Source organism: Rhinatrema bivittatum, chromosome 2 (assembly GCF_901001135.1).
Source record: "Rhinatrema bivittatum chromosome 2, aRhiBiv1.1, whole genome shotgun sequence".
Classification (NCBI taxonomy): domain Eukaryota; kingdom Metazoa; phylum Chordata; class Amphibia; order Gymnophiona; family Rhinatrematidae; genus Rhinatrema; species Rhinatrema bivittatum.
In genome coordinates, this window is record NC_042616.1 from 53,250,616 (window position 1) to 53,268,522 (window position 17,907).

A 17,907-nucleotide genomic window follows, 5' to 3' on the forward strand; every position below is an offset into this window, starting at 1 on the left:
GTCATCCACCACCCTCTCCATGAAGAAATATTTCCTGACGTTGGTTAATTCATCTGTTAGTTATATATGCAAATTCAATGCAAACTTTTGTCCTACTTTTAGGAGGCACATGTCTTGTCTTTCAGGTACTCCAAGTTGGCCACCCTACTGGGAAAAGATAAGTCACCACAGGGCGAGTCTGAAGTAGCTACATCACTGGGGGAAAAAAAACCTCTCTGAGATAATAAATCCGGCCTTTGCCTATCGGTGGGCTCATGAGAAAGGTGAGGCTACTAGAGAGCATCAGAGCTGCTGAGTGTTGGTGCATTAAATGTCCAGGGAGAAACAAGAGCCGGAGGTCATAAGGGAAAATATGGCCCCTGGGAGATCTTGAAGTCCGTGGTGCCTGGCAACAGTGAGATAGGAGTTTCATGGCCTGATAGAACAGAGGGGCAACGTATTTGCCTAGCACTATTATATTGTTATAGACAGATGATAAATATTTTAATAAATACATACAAATTTTCACTAAATGTTAAAGGGGGTTCGGGTTAAGGAGTGTATTTTTTTTTCTCAAACTATAGGAAGGAAAAGGAGTAGCTGTTTGTCTGCTAAGATGCTATCCTAGTGTTCAGATACAGAGGGATTTCGTGTGATAGTGATTTGGGGAATTGAGAGCAAATATCTTGTGATTTGGTCCATAAATGTTTCATTAGCAAGATTTTCCAGGATTTTTTGCACATTACTAAACAGTTTATTACAATTGGGTAGTAATTTCAGTTAACCCCTTGATTTGTTAATAGCTCCTCAGGTTGGTTGCCTATCTATCTTTAAATACTATTAGACCCATCATGGAGCAGGTAGATCCCTGGACTCATAGGCAGTGGAAAGGAGGGGGCCATGGGGCTGTGCCCCTCCCCCCAAAAATTTAGGCCACTCTCTTCTCCTAAATTTCCATCAGGCTCACTACTTACCAAACATATCTAGCAACTGAAAAGTGTAAGGGAGTAAGACTAGGCTATGTTGCTTCAGGAGCATGCGGAGAATGAGACCTTTGGCTAGAGTTCTGCAGAAGCATGCAAGAGAGTGACACCTTCTTTGGCTAGAGTGCTGCAGGAGAGTCATGTTTGCTGATCCTGCAGCCCCCTCCCTCCTCAGAACAGCCTCTGCTGGTTCAGTCTCTCCCCTCTCCAACCCCCACCCTGGATAATCTGATGTCAGCACAGAGGACCTATGTCTCCCGGAAGGAGAACAAATCACAGCCAGCAAAAAAACAAAAACAGGAGCTGCAACTTTATTATCACCTTATGACAGACTGACAGCAGCTGCAGAACAGAGGGCAAGGCAAGGGCTACCTCTTATCATCAGTAATTTGTTTTGCTGCTGTTCTGCTGATAGTAAGGGAAGTTCTCTGTCCTACTAGTCAGGTCTCTGTGCGAGCTGGCTGGCCTGATCTCAGAGAAGTGCAGTGCAGTAGACCGTTAAACAAATTGAGACGGTGAGTGCCTGAAGAAAGAGGAGGAAGCATAAAGGTGACTGCAGCAGGCTGGGTAAGGCCTAGCATTAAGGGCAAGAATTTTAAATGATGATGCTGTAGTGCCCTTAGTCCAGAGGCGAGGCTACTCGTAAAGGCCAAATTTTAAAAGCCCGGTGTGCGCACAAACTGGGGGATGCTGAACAAAACCATACCAAGAATAAGGATTGGATTGGAAGAGGACTAACTTCAAGAGGATGGGTGCTGGTGTCAAGCAGACTCATCTAAGATTCTGAGAGCTGAAGGTACAGAGGAACTATGGTGAACAATACAAGGGAGCATTCAGAAATAACAAATCTTAGTGAAATGCAAGTTAACGAAGGCAAAAAGAGAAAAAAACAATTGCTTAATGTTAACTCAGTTTGTCTCATTATTCTTTGTACATTCTAGAGTTGGGGTGGCCAAGTCTGGTCTTCAAGAGCCACCAACGCTGCCTTCATTTATATGTAAATCTATCTCATGCATATTCATGATGGATACCCTGAAAATCTGGCCTGATTGTGCTTCTTCAGGACTAGAGTTGGCCACCCTGGTCTAGAGGTGGAGGAGAACAATCAGGGCATTACAAACATTTTGGCAAAATTAATGGGATCTTCTGTAACAGAGAAGAAAAAGAGTAGTTTGCACTCTTACGAGATAATTTTCAAAGGAGCTATATATGTAAATGTAACATATCTTAGCAATTTTCAAAAGCCCATTTACACACTTAACGTGCACTTACACTTGTAAAACCTATTGACAATTCAATGGCACAGATTGTACCAATTTTTAAAAGCCCACTTACATGGTGTAAAATGCATTTACATGCATAAAACCCAGTTTAAGCATGTAAATGCTTTTGGAAATTTCAAATACTTGGAAGGCCCCAGGCATGGCTGGATCTACAATGGAAGTTTTTCAAGCATTTAGCCTACAATGCATAGTCTGTTTCAAGGGTTTATACAAAAAGGTTCTGCAGAAAAGGCATTTGCAGAAACACTGACTGTTTTAGGGGAAAAAAACCTGTAAAAGACCCACTATTTACACAAAATTATAGGCCTCAATCATGAAGTAATGCTGACTGTAAAATTTAGGATAAAACTCTGTCCAAAAGATGTAATACAGTATTACATAATCTGATTATTGATGACCAGATGGTGTGTATGAAGATATTGATTAATAATACCCAATGGTTTTCTAATTTGTTGCGCTTATCTAAATCCTTAGAAGTTCCAACTTTTTAGAGGCCGAAAACCTTTTGGTTGCAGAGGATTGAAAAGTCTTTACAGAGTCTTAAAGTGGCTTGACCCTAAATTCTGTGCTCTGTGTGTTGCTGTTTCTGTATCATTTTCTTCTTGCTGGGCCTACTGTGAGCTATGATTATCCTGTATAATATTGGTTGTGTGTTTTGTCTGTTAAATAAAATGTTTAAAAAAAAAAGTATCTAAGTTTCGGAGTTCCTGCCTCTGAATATATTTTGTAATAAGAAATTTTCACTCCAATCAATTTCAGTTATTTTATTACCGAGGCACTCAAAGAAGTACAGCAGCAAGTAAAATATAAACTCAATAAAACATGTAATAGCAAAAGCACAAAACACACAATACAGTTATTAACTGAAGTGGTAAAAGTTAGCAAGTGAGATAAACAAATATCTAAACTAATAAGATGGCGCAAAGAGCCAATAATAAATATGATGAAATATTATAAGTCATACTAAATGATTAAAATATTCTGCACATATTGATTGATCCATTTAAACCCCCCCCCCCCCCCCCCAACAGGGAATCCTAACGTCGTGGAGGAGTTCCAGACAATGAATTTAAAATGGCCTCATGTTAAGAGTCAATCGTAGAGCTGCAGTGAAAAAAGAAAGGGGGAGTCATTAAATAAACATACAATAAAAAATGAAAAAAATTAAATCTTACTGATCCATTCAACCAGTAATTCCCATAAGATGATGTGGATATCATTCAGTCCTTCCAATCTTATATAAAAGGGATGGAAAAAAAGAAATAGCACATAGAACAGATATGGCTGGTGGAAAAGTCATATGAAAGGAGTCTGGTTTCTCTTGGAAGTAAGATAATTCATAGAGGCTGCAGAAACCCAAGAGAGAGGCACAGTATTGGAGGTATAATTCTTCTAAACACAATCAACCCTAGAACCCGCTCTTTTTTTGTATCTGATGATCTTAAGGTGCCCTGACGAATGGATAAAGCTATGGCAAAAGCCAGAAAGATACCTGGCTGCATAGATAGAGGAATGGTCAGCAGAAAAAAAGGTTAAATTGGCCCTGCATGGGTCCCTGGTGAGACCTCACTTGGAATACTGTGTACAATTTCGGAGCACGCACCTTCAGAAGGATATACACAGGATGGAGTCTGTCCAGAGGGTGGCTACTAAAATGGTCAGTGGTCTTTGCTCTAAAGCATATAGGGCTAAGACTTAAAGATCTAAACATGTGCACCCTAGAGGAAAGGCAAGACAGGGGAGATATGACAAAGACATTTAGGCCTGGATTTTCTAAAATCGCAGGCCTTTGAGAATCGCGCGGTGGTGGTGGGGGGGGGGGGGCGGCAAAGCAGGGGTCAGACCTGCGAAAGCCGGCAGCAATCGCACCACCGCAGGGTTATCACTGCCGGCTTTCGCAAACCAATAGCGCCACCGTGAAAGGTGGTGCTACTGGCGGCGATAAGGGGCTTTACCTTTTCGCCGCCAGCGATGTTTCTGCCGCGTCCGCCCCGACTCCTCCCCTTCCGGTGCTGACACTGCCCTGACTCCGCCCCGATCTAGGTATCGCACGCGTGCGATATCAATAGAAAATGACCCCCCCCTAGACACTTCAAGGGTTTCCGTGCACAGGAAGTGAGCCTCTTTCCACGGAAGGAGGCTCTAGAACAAGGGATCATGAGATGAGGGTGAAAGGGGATTAAGATTCAGGAGTCATCTCAGGAAATATTTCTTCACAGAGGGGGTGGTGGATGCATGGCACAGTCTCCTGGTAGAGGCAGCGGAGATGAAAATTGTATCCAAAGACAAGAAAGCATGGGATAAATACAGGGGATCTCTAAGGAAGTGTAAGGGCTACATAGATCGGATGGATGGGCCTTGTGCTCTTTTTCTGCCGTCATGTTTCTTTGTAAATCCCACGGCATGGAGACAAATGATAAGAAGGTGCGCTGTGGTGTCCTGACCACCCTAGCCTCCTTAAGAGCTGGCTGGCTTAATTTTTCGATCTTAAAACAGTGGATGCTTTATAAAACCATCTTTAAATACAAAGGAGCCCTGATCATAAAAAGATTTAAAAGCAATAGAGAAGACAAACTATGCGTAGTAAAAAATAAAACTAAAACCAAGAGGCAATAGAGCGTTTGGAAGACCAGACTAACATGCTTGCTGGAGCCACAATCAGAGAATGTAAATATCTTTACAGCAGCTCGAGGTGACTTGGTTCTGCTCCCAGCCCTGTAAGAGTGGTTCTTCTTCTCTATTCTCTTCCTTCAGCTGGCAATAGCAAGCTGTATTAGCTGAGGGTTGGAGGCTTGAAAAGAGGGATGGGAAAACTGTTGATTGTAAACTGCTTAGAGATTTTTAAAATAGGAGGTGATGTATTAAATTGAATGAATAAAGCAATAACATGTCTGGGAGTTAGAAGCTTCTGTAAGGGCCTCCAGGACCTTCACCGGTAGAGATCATCGGGATTTTGAGAACATGTATGTGCAAAGGATAGCAAGTATTTATTTACTAAAGTCTGATTAAACCACTCTCTCCCCCTTAACATATCAAAACGGTGCACAATAAAAATCTCCCTCTTCATTCTATACAGAGAACAAAACTCCCCCACCCTTATTATCCTTCGATCAAAGCCACCAATTTACACCACAACATTCCAAACATAAAAGTAGCACCGCTGTTCCCCAGAAAAATCAACCTTCAAATCCGTACAACAGAATCCAGAGCAGCAAAATAAAAAGGTCTTGTTTCCTAAGCTCCTACTGGCTCTGAATAATAGATAGAAAAATAAGGGCCAAGACTCCTCGCAATATTGGAAACAAACACTATATATAACACTTGAACTTCCTGCTACTGGCAGGAGCTGGCCAAACAGCCAGGCTTTTACCTTCCTTCTAAGGGATGAAGTGGTTCAGCGTGTTCAGAAGATCTAAAGAATTCCACAGGACCAGACGGAAATAGCTGAATGCCATCTGCCTCGCTGAAGGTAGATGTACATAAGAACATGCCATACTGGGTCAGACCAAGGGTCCATCAAGCCCAGCATCCTGTTTCCAACAGAGGCCAAACCAGGCCACAAGAACCTGGCAAGTACCCAAAAACTAAGTCTATTCCATGTTACCATTGCTAATGGCAGAGGCTATTCTCTAAGGGGCGGATTTTAAAACCCCTGCGCACGCCGGCGCACCTATTTTGCATAGGCCGCCGGCGCGCATAAAGCCCCGGGACGCGTGTAAGTCCCGGGGCTTTCAAAACGGGGAGGGAGGGGGCGTGTCCGGGGGCGTTCCCGAAACGACGCGGTGTTTCGTGGGCGGGCCTGGGGGCGTGGCGCCGGCCCGGGGGCATGGTTGAGGCCTCCGGACCACGCCCTCGGGACCGGAGGATGGAGCGGGGCTGCCGGTGATGCGCGCAAAGTTACGCCTGCTGAAAGCAGGCGTAACTTTGCCGACAAAGGTAAGGGGGGTTTAGATAGGGCCGGGGGGGTGGGTGAAGAAAAGTTCCCTCCGAGGCCGCTCCGAAATCGGAGCGGCCTCGGAGGGAACAGGCAGGCCGCGCTGGGCTCGGCGCGCGCAGGTTGCACAAATGTGCACCCCCTTGCGCGCGCCAACCCCTGGATTTTATAAGATATGCGCGGCTACGCGCGTATCTTATAAAATCTGGTGTACTTTTGTTCGCGCTGGTGGCGCGAACAAAAGTACCCACGCGCGTAGTGTTTGAAAATCCGCCCCTAAGTGAATTTAATAGCAGGTAATGGACTTCTCCTCCAAGAACTTATCCAATCCTTTTTTAAACACAGCTATACTAACTGCACTAACCACATCCTCTGGCAACAAATTCCAGAGTTGAATTGTGCGTTGAGTAAAAAAGAACTTTCTCCGATTAGTTTTAAATGTGCCTCATGCTAACTTCATGGAGTGCCCCCTAGTCTTTCTATTATCCAAAAGAGTAAATAACCGATTCACATCTACCCGTTCTAGACCTCTCATGATTTTAAAACACCTCAATCATATCATGTACATTTCTCAATACAGACAGCAAGCAAAGCTTGCTGGGAAGATCTCAGGTGTCTGGTAAGGGTTTAGAAAGATAAATCGCTGCATCAGAAATCCTGGCACCATGCAATGCAGACACATTTGAAGTAGCCTAGTGGTTAGAGCAGCGGACTATGACCTAGGGGAAACCAGAGTTCAAATCCCATTCTTGCTCCTTCTGACCTTGGGCAAGTCACTTTACCCTACATTGCCTCAGGTACAAAATTAGATCGTAAGCCCTCTGGGGATAGGGAAATACCAATGGTACCTGAATGTAATCCACTTGGTTGTATATTTTGAAATGCCAAAAAAGTAGAATATAAAAATCTAAATAAATAACGATAAGACCTTACTTTGTAACCTGGCCTCTACTGGGAGCCAGTGTAACTTCTGCTTAATAGGAGAAAAGTGACCAAATTGTTTTAATCCATTTCAACAGCTTAAACCATAATACAAGGAACTGCGGTAATCCAAGGAATACATGACCACCACCAGATCATTTTGGTCTCTATGGCCTAAACTGGCATATCAAGCATAGATGGAAAAAGGATTTTTGCACCACAGAACAGAAAGTACAAAATAAGTTGAATTCCTGTTTAGATGCAATAGCAGGCTGGCTATTTCAACATAACGTTTATTTGAATCCAAGCAAATCCGAATTACTATGGGTTAGTAGTAGATTGGATAACTCGTTGGCCATTTATCCTGTTAACTCAGGCATTGCGTTGGAACCAAGAGAGGTTTGGTTCCAATGCAATGCCTGAGATAACAGGAGGACATAGAAAACAGAGTACTGCCTCCCAAACCTCTCTTGGTTCCAACGCAATGCCTGAGATAGCAGGATAAATGGCCAACGAGTTATCCAATCTACTACTAACCCATAGTAATTCTCTCCCACATTTTCCTATGTCATTGGTGCCCACATGTACCATGACGGTCAGCACTGTCTATAATCCTATCTAGGTGTCGGATGAGGTCTGCCACCTTCGCACCAGGCAGGCAAGTTACCAAGCGGTCCTCACATCCACCAGCCACCCTGCTATCTACATTTCTAATAATTGTATCACCAACTATGATGGCCGGCCTAACCCTTCCCTCCTGGGCAGTAGCCCTGGGAGTCTTGTCCTCAGTGCGAGAGGACAATACATCACCTGGAGAGCAGGTGCTTGCTACAGGATCACTTCCTGCTACACCAGGGTGATGTTCTCCTACTGGGAGACCTTTCTGATCCAAGGCAGCACTGGGGCTGCCAGACTAGATTTGGGATTTGGCTACTATGTCCCTGAAGGTCTCATCAATGTACCTCTCTGTCTGCCTCAGCTCCTCCAGGTCTGCCACTCTAGCCTCCAGAGATTGGACTCGTTCCCTGAGAGCCAGGAGCTCTTTGTATCGCATGCACATGTACAACTTCTCACCGGTGGGTAAAAAATCATACATGTGACACTCAATGCAAAAGACTGGGAAGCCCCCCTCTTGCTGCTGGACTGCTGTCTTCATCTTAATTTTATTGAGTTCCTAGTTAAGTTTAGGAGTTGGAATTAGAGTACTTTAAATTTACAGATGAATTTACTAATTAATCAGCCAGTTTCCTACAACAGTATGATTAAACTTTCAATAAGAACTGGTACAATAGTATGATTTAGATAAGAGCCTGATTGATTTTTAATGAGAAAGTGTTTCTTGCCTAAAAATCAAGGGTTGAGTGGGTAGGAAATACAGACACTAGAATTAATTTCTCTCTGGCTTGCTTAATACCTCAGACACACACAAACTCTAAGAATATATCCCACTATTTCACCTTTCTCCAAACTTTTATAAGTCCAAAGATTTCCCAAAGCTATACTTACCAATCCTCTAACCACCAAATAATTGAAGGGTTTGAGATTCATGCGCCGTTAGGCACACATTTCCGATCCTCTTCTACTGCAAAGGGTGCGGGGCCTCTGGAAGCTGGGGCTGTGGAAGTCAATCCCTGGAAGGCTTGTGGTGACCTCTGGACTCCTCTCCCACGGGATGCTGGGAGCAGTATGCAGATGAGCCTTCCGGTCCTCCTCTACTGCAAAGCATGCGGGGCCTCTGGAAGCTGGGGCTGTGAAAGTCAAACCCTGGAAGGCTTGTGATGACCTCTGGACCCCTCTCCCGGGGGATGCTGGGAGCAGTGTGCAGAGGAGCCTTCCGCTCCTCTTGTACTGCAGGGCCAGGACACTTCTCAACCTGGTTTTCAGCTCTTTTGATGTTTCTCTCTCCTGTGGTTCTTTTAATGTTGGGTTATTTTTCCAGTTTGGATATAGAAAGAAAGCTGTGAGGATGGCTGAGTAAATATCTTGTGGGTTGGAGCAGTAAGCACTCTTGACTCCATCCTTTTCTCATGCAATTTCATTTTATTAAATTAAACAGCAAATAATATCCACAATAACTGCCTACCATCGCAGTCCTCTTTACAATGCAAAACTTTCCAGAGAGGGAAACTCTTGGAGACATGGGTCTCTCGCTCACAGCTGGGCTGACAAACATTCCCCTCCAGCTGATCCCACCCTCGGGGCTCTCTCTGCCCAGCAGGGTCCCACCCAGAGAACATTCTCAGTCTATGGGAATTAAGGTGGACCAGGCATCTAGCCTGGTCCTGCACAGGTTTAAAGCGGAAAATAGGGGCACTCTTGTCACATACCCCTCCTTCTCAGCTTGGGCCCATTGGTCCAAGTGTTCACACTCCTCCTGGATCCCATCCAGAGAAGTGCCTCACATCCTAACTCCCTCTTACCTGGCCTTCTGCCAGTTAGTCTTGGGGTCAGGGTTCTGGGCTCACGCTCACCCTCATCTACTAGGGTTACCCTGGACAGCACTATAACCCCCACCCACGGTGCTGTTCACACAGGGGCGGATTTTAAGAGCCCTGCTCGCCTAAATCCGCCCAAAACCGGGCGGATTTAGGCGAGCAGGGCCCTGCGCGCCGGTGAGCCTATTTTACATAGGCTCACCGGCGCGCGCAGAGCCCCGGGACTCGCGTAAGTCCCGGGGTTTTCGGAGGGGGGCGTGTCGGGGGCGGGGCCGAGCGCCGCGCCATTTTCGGGGCGTGTCGGCAGCGTTTTGGGGGCGGGCCCGGGGGCGTGGTTACGGCCCGGGGCGGTCCGGGATTTACGTCTCCCTCCGGGAGGCGTAAATCCCCCGACAAAGGTAAGGGGGGGGGTTTAGACAGGGCCGGGGGGGTGGGTTAGGTAGAGGAAGGGAGGGGAAGGTGAGGGGAGGGCGTTAGAGGATTCCCTCCAAGGCCACTCCGATTTCGGAGCGGCCTTGGAGGGAACGGGGGTAGGCTGCACGGCTCGGCGCGTGCCGGCTATACGTAATCGATAGCCTTGCGCGCGCCGATCCAGGATTTTAGCGGATACGCATGACTACGCGCGTATCTACTAAAATCCCGCGTACTTTTGCTTGCGCCTGATGCCCCAGCAAAAGTACACGAACGCGCCGTGTTTGAAAATCTACCCCAGCGTGTGCACCCCCATGTTCTTTAAATGAGTCCCTTGTTGGCTCCAGGTTCAAATTCCACCTGGCAGAACTTTTTGGACTGGCTGTGGGACCTCCACTGGTGGGTTTGTTTTTTTTTTTGGTATCAGCTGTGGATGCTTTCTGGCGTCTGGTGCCTCCTCTCCAGCATTCCTCTCAGCGCCCTCTGGCCACTCTCCAGCACCAGTCGCTGGCTCTTCTGCAGCCCCTCTCGCTGGATCTCCACAGCGCCTCCCTCTGGGCTCTCTACGGCAGTGGCTTCATCGGGTTTTCCAGTCATGCCTCCGCTAGGCCACTCTGTGCTGCACCCCGCAGGCCAGTCTGTACAGTCCCCTTTTGGACACTCTCCTATGTCCCTTCCAGGCAACGCTGCAAAGCTCCACCATGACCTTTCCGACAGTTCAGACTCAAGAGTAGGATCATTCCTTTGGCACTCCTCCGGCTCACTTACTTTCCTCTCTGTGGAATCTTGCCACTTAGGGTTTGCTTTGGTTTTAGCTGAGTCACTGCTTCCACGGCTCTCTGGAGAAAAGTCCCACTGAAGGGCTGAGCTGTAGTCAGGTGACTCACTCAACTGGTGTTTTCCCTCTGGGTTCTCCATGGTGCCTCTCTCAGGGCTCTCTACAACCCCTCTTTCTTGGCTATCCACGGTGCCCCTCTCTGCAGCGCCTCCAACTGGTTTCTCTGGATTTGAACCTGGAGCCAACAAGGGACTCATTTAAAGAACTGGTTTCTCTGAAGTGGCAGTCTCTGGGTAATTACTAGTGCTCTCTACTCCCAGGCAATGCAAGCTCCCCTCTGTACAGAAGACCATCGGGCCGATTCAGTAAAGTCCGCGGGAGAGCGGGCAAATGCCCACTCTCCCGGCTCGCGCACAGGCCACTCGCCTGCACGCGCGATTCAGTATTTAAATTAGGTCCGGCGGTGGAAATGGGCAAAAGGAGGCGCTAATTTCTGAAAGTAAAATGTGCGGCTTGGCTGCACATTTTACTTACTGAATCGGGCGCGAATACCTAATAGGGCCATCAACATGCATTTGCATGTTGAGGGCGCTATTAGGTTCGGCGGATTGGAAGCGTGTTTTCCGCCCCTTATTGAATAAGGGGTAAGGGAAAACGTGCGTCCAACGGCAGGTTAACAGTGCGCTCCGTTGGAGCGCACTGTACTGTATCGGCCCGCATGTGAGCAAACTGGGCTTCCTGCTCCTTTTTCCCCTCAGCGAAGGCAAGCTGGTGCTTTATGAGGCTCTCCTGCAACTTCCTTTGCCCTTCCAGGAGTCTCTGAATTGACTCTTACAAAGTTCCTTCAGTCATGCTTCCAGACTGCTGCATTCTGGGGCTTCGTGCACAGCCCAAGTATACTACTGGAGAGGCAAAGCTTGTTAGAGGCCAGGCCCCGTGCACACACACTGGTAGCTTCAGTCTATGAAGGGACCAAGCCCTGTTTCTGCACAGCTTCTTGGTAGTACTACGCTCTCTAAGTAAACAAAAAAAACAGAAAAACTCCTGCCTTTCTGGCACTGACCACTAAATATCACCCCTAACTCAGAGCTTGCCTCTGTATTCTGAAGCAAAATAACTAAACTTGCTTTCCTTCTAGACACCACATACCACTCTCTGTTTTAAAAGCAGTTTTTTCCCCCTCCACTTCACTTCTGTGCTCTGGGGCCCAATCCTGTGAGCACTGTTTGCCTCCAAATTCCTAGCAGGTCAGACCCAACCAACTTTCCTTCGCAGCCTTCCCTGGAGACTTTTGGGTTTTTTTTTTCTCTGTGCTTGGCTTAGAGAAAATCCTCGACCTGACACGATATGGGAGTATGGCTGAGCAATAAGCACTCTGACTCCATCCTGTTCTCATGCAATTTCACTTTATTAACTTAAACAGCAAATAATATCCACAATAATTGCCAAACTTTGCAGTCCTCTTTACAACGCAAAACTTCCCAGAGGGGGTCTGGAGCTCCTCCTCCTGGAGCCTTGGCCCTCTCGATCACAGCTGGTCCAGCCCAGCAGGGTCCCGCCCATACAGTATTCTTCTATCGGCATTAAGGCAGACCAGGCATCTAGCCTGGTCCTGCACATGTTTAAAGGGGAAAATAGGGGTAATCCATCATAAAAGCCTTTATTATACTCAGGATATAAACAATGCTTCTCGGAGGATAATGTCTCCAAACGAGTTGAATCTGTACACACCTCAATAAAAATGAACCTCACATTTAAACCAGTGATATTGAATATGATATCAGTCTCTCAAAATTCCTTACTAATGCCCTTCATGATACTTGCATTGTGCCAAAAAGATGCACCTGGAAGTTATTTTTAATTAGGCCAGAGGCTCTCAATACAAGTGGGACTATTTCTTTATCTTTCTGCCACATTTTCTTGGTCTCTGACTGCATCGTTTGCTACTTGAATCTTCTCTCTATTCATAGGCTCCACAGAATAGTCACTTGCTATAGATACTTCTATTAACTATGCTGTTCTTGGGCTTTTTTCCTTTTCCGACACATTCTGTTGCCTCTTTCCCATCATTTGCTGATAAGATTTTTGCTCATTCCTTCCACGCATTGAAAAGATCGTCTAAGTTCAAGGATGGAAACCGATTCTGTCTGTTTACTTTCTCATTTGAGCAGGTTTTGAGTATTAGGATCTGTTGATGCTGTTAGGTATGCTTGAAAGCCTAGAGTACCAGTTCTGTATGTATAATATATTTCTACAAGGCCCACAATAACTTAGGTTCTGGGATATGCAGTCTCAGCATACACCAATTGTTGCAAATTACTTGATGTGCATCAAGAAGTTTTCTTGTTCTTGCATCCACTTGAATGTAATCCATTTTGAAATGTTGGAAGGCAGAATATAAATCAAATAAGAAATAAGGATCTTTAGACAGTTTAGTTTTTTATCAGGCCAGTCTACTATGCCAAAACTATAAGACAGTGCAGGAACTGAAGTTTATTTATAGTTTGTATTCTATTTCATGTTGTTAAAGCACTATTCAAAATCAATTTCAATCTCCTATAGTATTCTTTAATGGTCTTTTATCTCATTTACCTGTTCTAGATATTTGTATTTGCTTTGCTGTTCAAATCTTTTATGCTACAGACCTCAGTCAGAGAGATGTTTTCAGTTTTGCTTAATTTTCCTTTACTGGAAGTCACCTTAGCACATTTATCCAAGTTGAATGTCATCCTGATGTTATCTGAGAAACTCTTCATTACTCTGAGCTATTCTACTAAAATGAAGATCAAAGGAGCTATAAGGCTTCAAGTTATCTTCAAATAGTAGGTGTAATTTCTGTGGATCATTAGTGTGTCTGGAATTGAAAGGAAATGCATAAACCAAAAGAATTAATAATAGCACGCAGAGGATTCCGTGACAGGCAAAAACAAGAGGGGCAACAAGGAATCTCCTTGAAATATTCCTCACTGGATCTTGATGTTAGGAATAGCATATTCATTTTAGGAATAACACCTCTCTCTTTTGTGGATTCTTTGGTGCTTTTTCAGTTGTGATGGATACATGAAGCTTTTATTACACACAGTACATGCAACTGTCTTCTCTCCCACGTGGATCATTTCGTGTATTTTCAGATGTGATTTCTGATTGAACTTTTTACCACACTGCAAACATGTAAATGATTTCACATCCATATGGATCCTTAGGTGCTTATTTAGTTGGGATGGAAAAACAAATTTTTTATTACACTCAGTACATGTAAGAGGTTTCTCTCCTGTATGGATTCTTTGATGCGTTTTCAGTTGTGATGGATACATGAAGCTTCTATTACACTCACCACATATGAATGGCTTCTCTCCCATGTGGATTCGTTGGTGCTTCTTCAGTTCTGACAGATAAATGAAGCTTTTATTGCACTCAGTACATGAAAGTGGTTTCTCTCCTGTGTGGATTCTTTGATGGCTTTTCAATTGTGATGGATAAATGAAACTTTTATTACATGTAGTACATACAAATGGCCTCTCTCCCCTATGGATCATTTCATGCGCTTTCAGCTGTGATTTCCGAGTGAAGTATTTACTGCATTTAGTACATGAAAATGGTTTCACGCCTGTGTGGATCATATAGTGGCTATTAAGGTGTGACTGACAAATGAAGCTTTTATTACAGTCACGACATCTAAATGGTTTCTCTCCAGTGTGGATTCTTTGATGGGTTTTCAAACTTGCTTTCTGACTAAAACTTTTATCACACTCAGTACATGAAAACGGTTTAATTCCCTTGTGAATCATGTGGTGCTTATTAAGATATGACTGACAAATGAAACTTTTATTACAATCAGCACATGTAAACAGTTTCACTCCCGTGTGGATCCGTTGGTGCTTTCTGAGTTCTGATCGATAAATGAAGCTTTTATCACACTCGGTACAAGTAAATGGTTTTTCCCCCGTATGGATTCTTTGATGTGTTTTCAGTTGTGATGGATATATAAAACTTTTACAACACTCAGTACATAGAAATGGCTTCTCTCCCATGTGGACCATTTCATGTGCTTTCAGTTGTGATTTCCGACTGAAATTTTTACCACACTTTGTACACAAAAATGGTTTCACTCCTGTGTGGATCATGTGGTGGTCATTAAGGTGTGACTGACAAATGAAGCTTTTATTACAGTCACGACATGTAAATGGTTTCTCACCTGTGTGGATTCTCTGGTGTATTTTCAGATGTGATTTCTGTCTGTAGCTTTTATCACAATCTGTACATGAAAATGGCTTCATTCCATTGTGAATCATGTGGTGCTTATTAAGGCGTGATTGACAAATGAAGCTTTTATTGCAATCAGTACATGTAAATGGTTTCTCTTCTGTGTGGCTCCGTTGGTGCTTTTTCAGTTCTGACAGATAAGTGAAGCTTTTATCACACTCAGTACATGTAAATGCCCTCTCTCTCATGTGGACTTTTTGATGCAGTTTAAGCTGGTCCTTTGTTTTCAAGTTCCCTCCACATTCAGCAGATGGAATAATTTTCCTTCCTTTAGGATCTGGCTGTTGATACCTTGCTGTTGATTTCTCTTCACACGGATTCTCTCCTGTAGTATATCCATGGCATATTTTCTGCTTTGACAGTTGTGTCTTGAATCTAGCAGGTTTTTGGCCATTGTAAATGATGCATTTATCAGTTCTTGGTTCTACAGTAATTCTCTTTCTCTTGTGTGGGTTAGACTCATTCTTCAAGATTCTTTCCCCCTCTGATCCCAGGATAAACATTTCATTTTCAATGGCTGGAAGCAACTTGTGGGTTTCCTGTTTCTCATCACATCCTCTATGTTGTTTATTATTTTCTTGATTGATCCTATAACCTGTTGGGTAAAAAAGAAAATCCAGGCATTATTTCACATGATGGAAGAGCAGGAAAAGTTTTTAGGTAACCCCAACAAAAAAGTCTGATGACAGAGGAAGAGCATTGGTGCCTTCTCATCTGCCCAATTTCATTCATGATGTAATGCCTTAAGCCCCAGTTAATCTCTGCCATTTCCCTCATTTCTGTGCTTATCCCAGGCCTTCTTAAATTGTTACCATTTTTCCATGAGGAAATCTTTTCTGATATTGTTCTTGAGTCTACTTGCAGCTTCATTCAACATCCTCTTATTCAAGAGCAGTGGTCCCCCACACAGCCCACGCCAGTCTGATTTTCAGGATCTCCACAATGGAGATTGCATACAATGGAGGCCATGCTTTCAAATCTCTCCTATGTATATTCATTGTGGAGATCCCGATAACCAGATGTGCTAGAGGCTCCTCTATGACTAGATTAGGGGCTACTAGTCTAGAGCATTCTTTCTTCTCAGAAAGGTTAGCTTCTTGTGTATTCTCTACATATTTGAAGTCTTTGAAATGTCTCTATCCTTTTCTTCTAACATAGTTAGGTTTGTAAGTCTCATTGCATAGGGCTTTTTGTGTAAGACCAAAAGATCTCAGCTATTGCTGATGCCCAGATTGCGAGAACTTCAGGGCAGGGTAGGCACACTGGCAATAAAAATAAACACAATAAAAATGTGAATGCATTCTGCACTATGTAAGTTTTGTGACAGATACACGAGTCGTAAAAAGGATTATAACAGAGATTGTTTACTCTGAAGTGCAAGGTCTATTCAAAATATGAGCCTGGTTTTGCAATATGCTGTTAATGATGATAAAAAAAACCCAAAACAACAAATCTGGTTTATTGCAGAAAGAGGAGTTGCTGGGTCTCAGTTGTGCTCAACAGGCTATAAAATGTTTTAATCCCAGGTGAGGAAAAGAGGGAATAAAGGTGGATGTAGGGGGTTATTTTTTTTTTTTAATAAACTGATACATCAAGTGAATAACAAATAATGTGAATCCGGGAGTCGTGATGTCCCCACTGTCAAGAAAAGTGATGAGCTCGATTTTTACATGCTGACTTTTTTTTTATATATATAATTTATTTTTATTGCATGAAGACTGACACAATAACATGTCTTCTGAAACATATCCAAAAAAGATAGTAATATCCATAACAATAAAATATAAAAATGAACAACTCTAAAATCAGTTTTAGTTAAGTATGTCCCCCCCCAACCCTTCCCTAAGCAATATTGAAAAGACATATCATCAAATATAATAATTTGGAATGATCCACCATAAGGGTAAGCAAGGTGATACTGGATCATATAAGGAGGACAAAGTTTCAAACAAAACATAAATTTAAACTTAAAATGTCCAAGATTACTTAAGCCGGTTATACCAACGAAGAAAGGGTTCCCACCACGCACATGGGAAGCCACTGTATCTTTCCTAATTGTTATACGATAGTTCATATAACGTAAGGACCAAAGCTCCAAAGAAACGAAGTTTGATACGGAATAGCCTCCTGTTTCCAATGCGCAGCCACTTCTTTCTGGGCAGCACACAGTAGATGGTTCACCAAAGGTTTCACTGCAAAAGGGCAATCATTCAAATACATGGAAAGAAGACAGACACCGAAATCAAAAGGAACAGTCACACAGGTCATTTCCAGAATTATGGTCCAAAAAGTTGTCGACTTTGGGCACGACCACCAGATATGGTAGAAAGACCCCACAAGTCCACAACGTCTCCAGCATGTAAATTTTGTGTAATTTTTGGGGCACGATTTACCACCTGCACAAAATTTTATAATTAGTTTCAACAATAGTCATCGGTTTCAACATTTTCGTTAGCGGTGAGACAAGCTGGTTGGCAAACTTATGATAAAAATGTGTCGTGTAACCATCGAGACCTGGAGATTTACCAGGCTTAAGTTCCTTGATAACTCGGGTGGAAGTTTTGCAAGCTATTTCCCAATCCAGACATAAATGTTGCTGTTCAGTCAACCCAGGCAGAGAAACCTCAGACAAGTAGGCTTCAATGGCCTCCAGCGTTATAGAAGAGTTGGCACTATAAAGCCATGAATAGAAGTGCAAGAAATGCTGTCTGATATCTTGATTCATAGTCAAAATATTCCCTTTTTCATCTTTAATTTTCACATTATTCTGACTTTGTTGCCCTCTCAATTTGTTAGCCAATAGTTTGCCCGCAATTTTGTCGCCTTCAAAATGTTTTACTAATTCCATATTATAAGCTATCAATGAGGCATCCAGCTCAGCGAGCCACAACCTACAGTTCTGTAACCCTTGATACTCTTG

At 43.8% G+C, this 17,907-nt stretch overlaps 1 protein-coding gene across 1 annotated transcript in view; it reads right to left on the reverse strand.

Annotated features, from left to right (window-relative positions):
* Positions 1-12,096: 12,096 nt before the first annotated feature.
* The window catches only part of LOC115083956 (oocyte zinc finger protein XlCOF6-like), a 39,841-nt gene continuing 34,030 nt past the window's right edge, over positions 12,097-17,907 (reverse strand). The window contains exon 4 of the mRNA XM_029588130.1: positions 12,097-15,582. Coding sequence (XP_029443990.1) covers positions 13,724-15,582 — 1,859 coding nt within the window. The 3' untranslated portion in view covers positions 12,097-13,723. The remainder of the gene's footprint in view (positions 15,583-17,907) is intronic.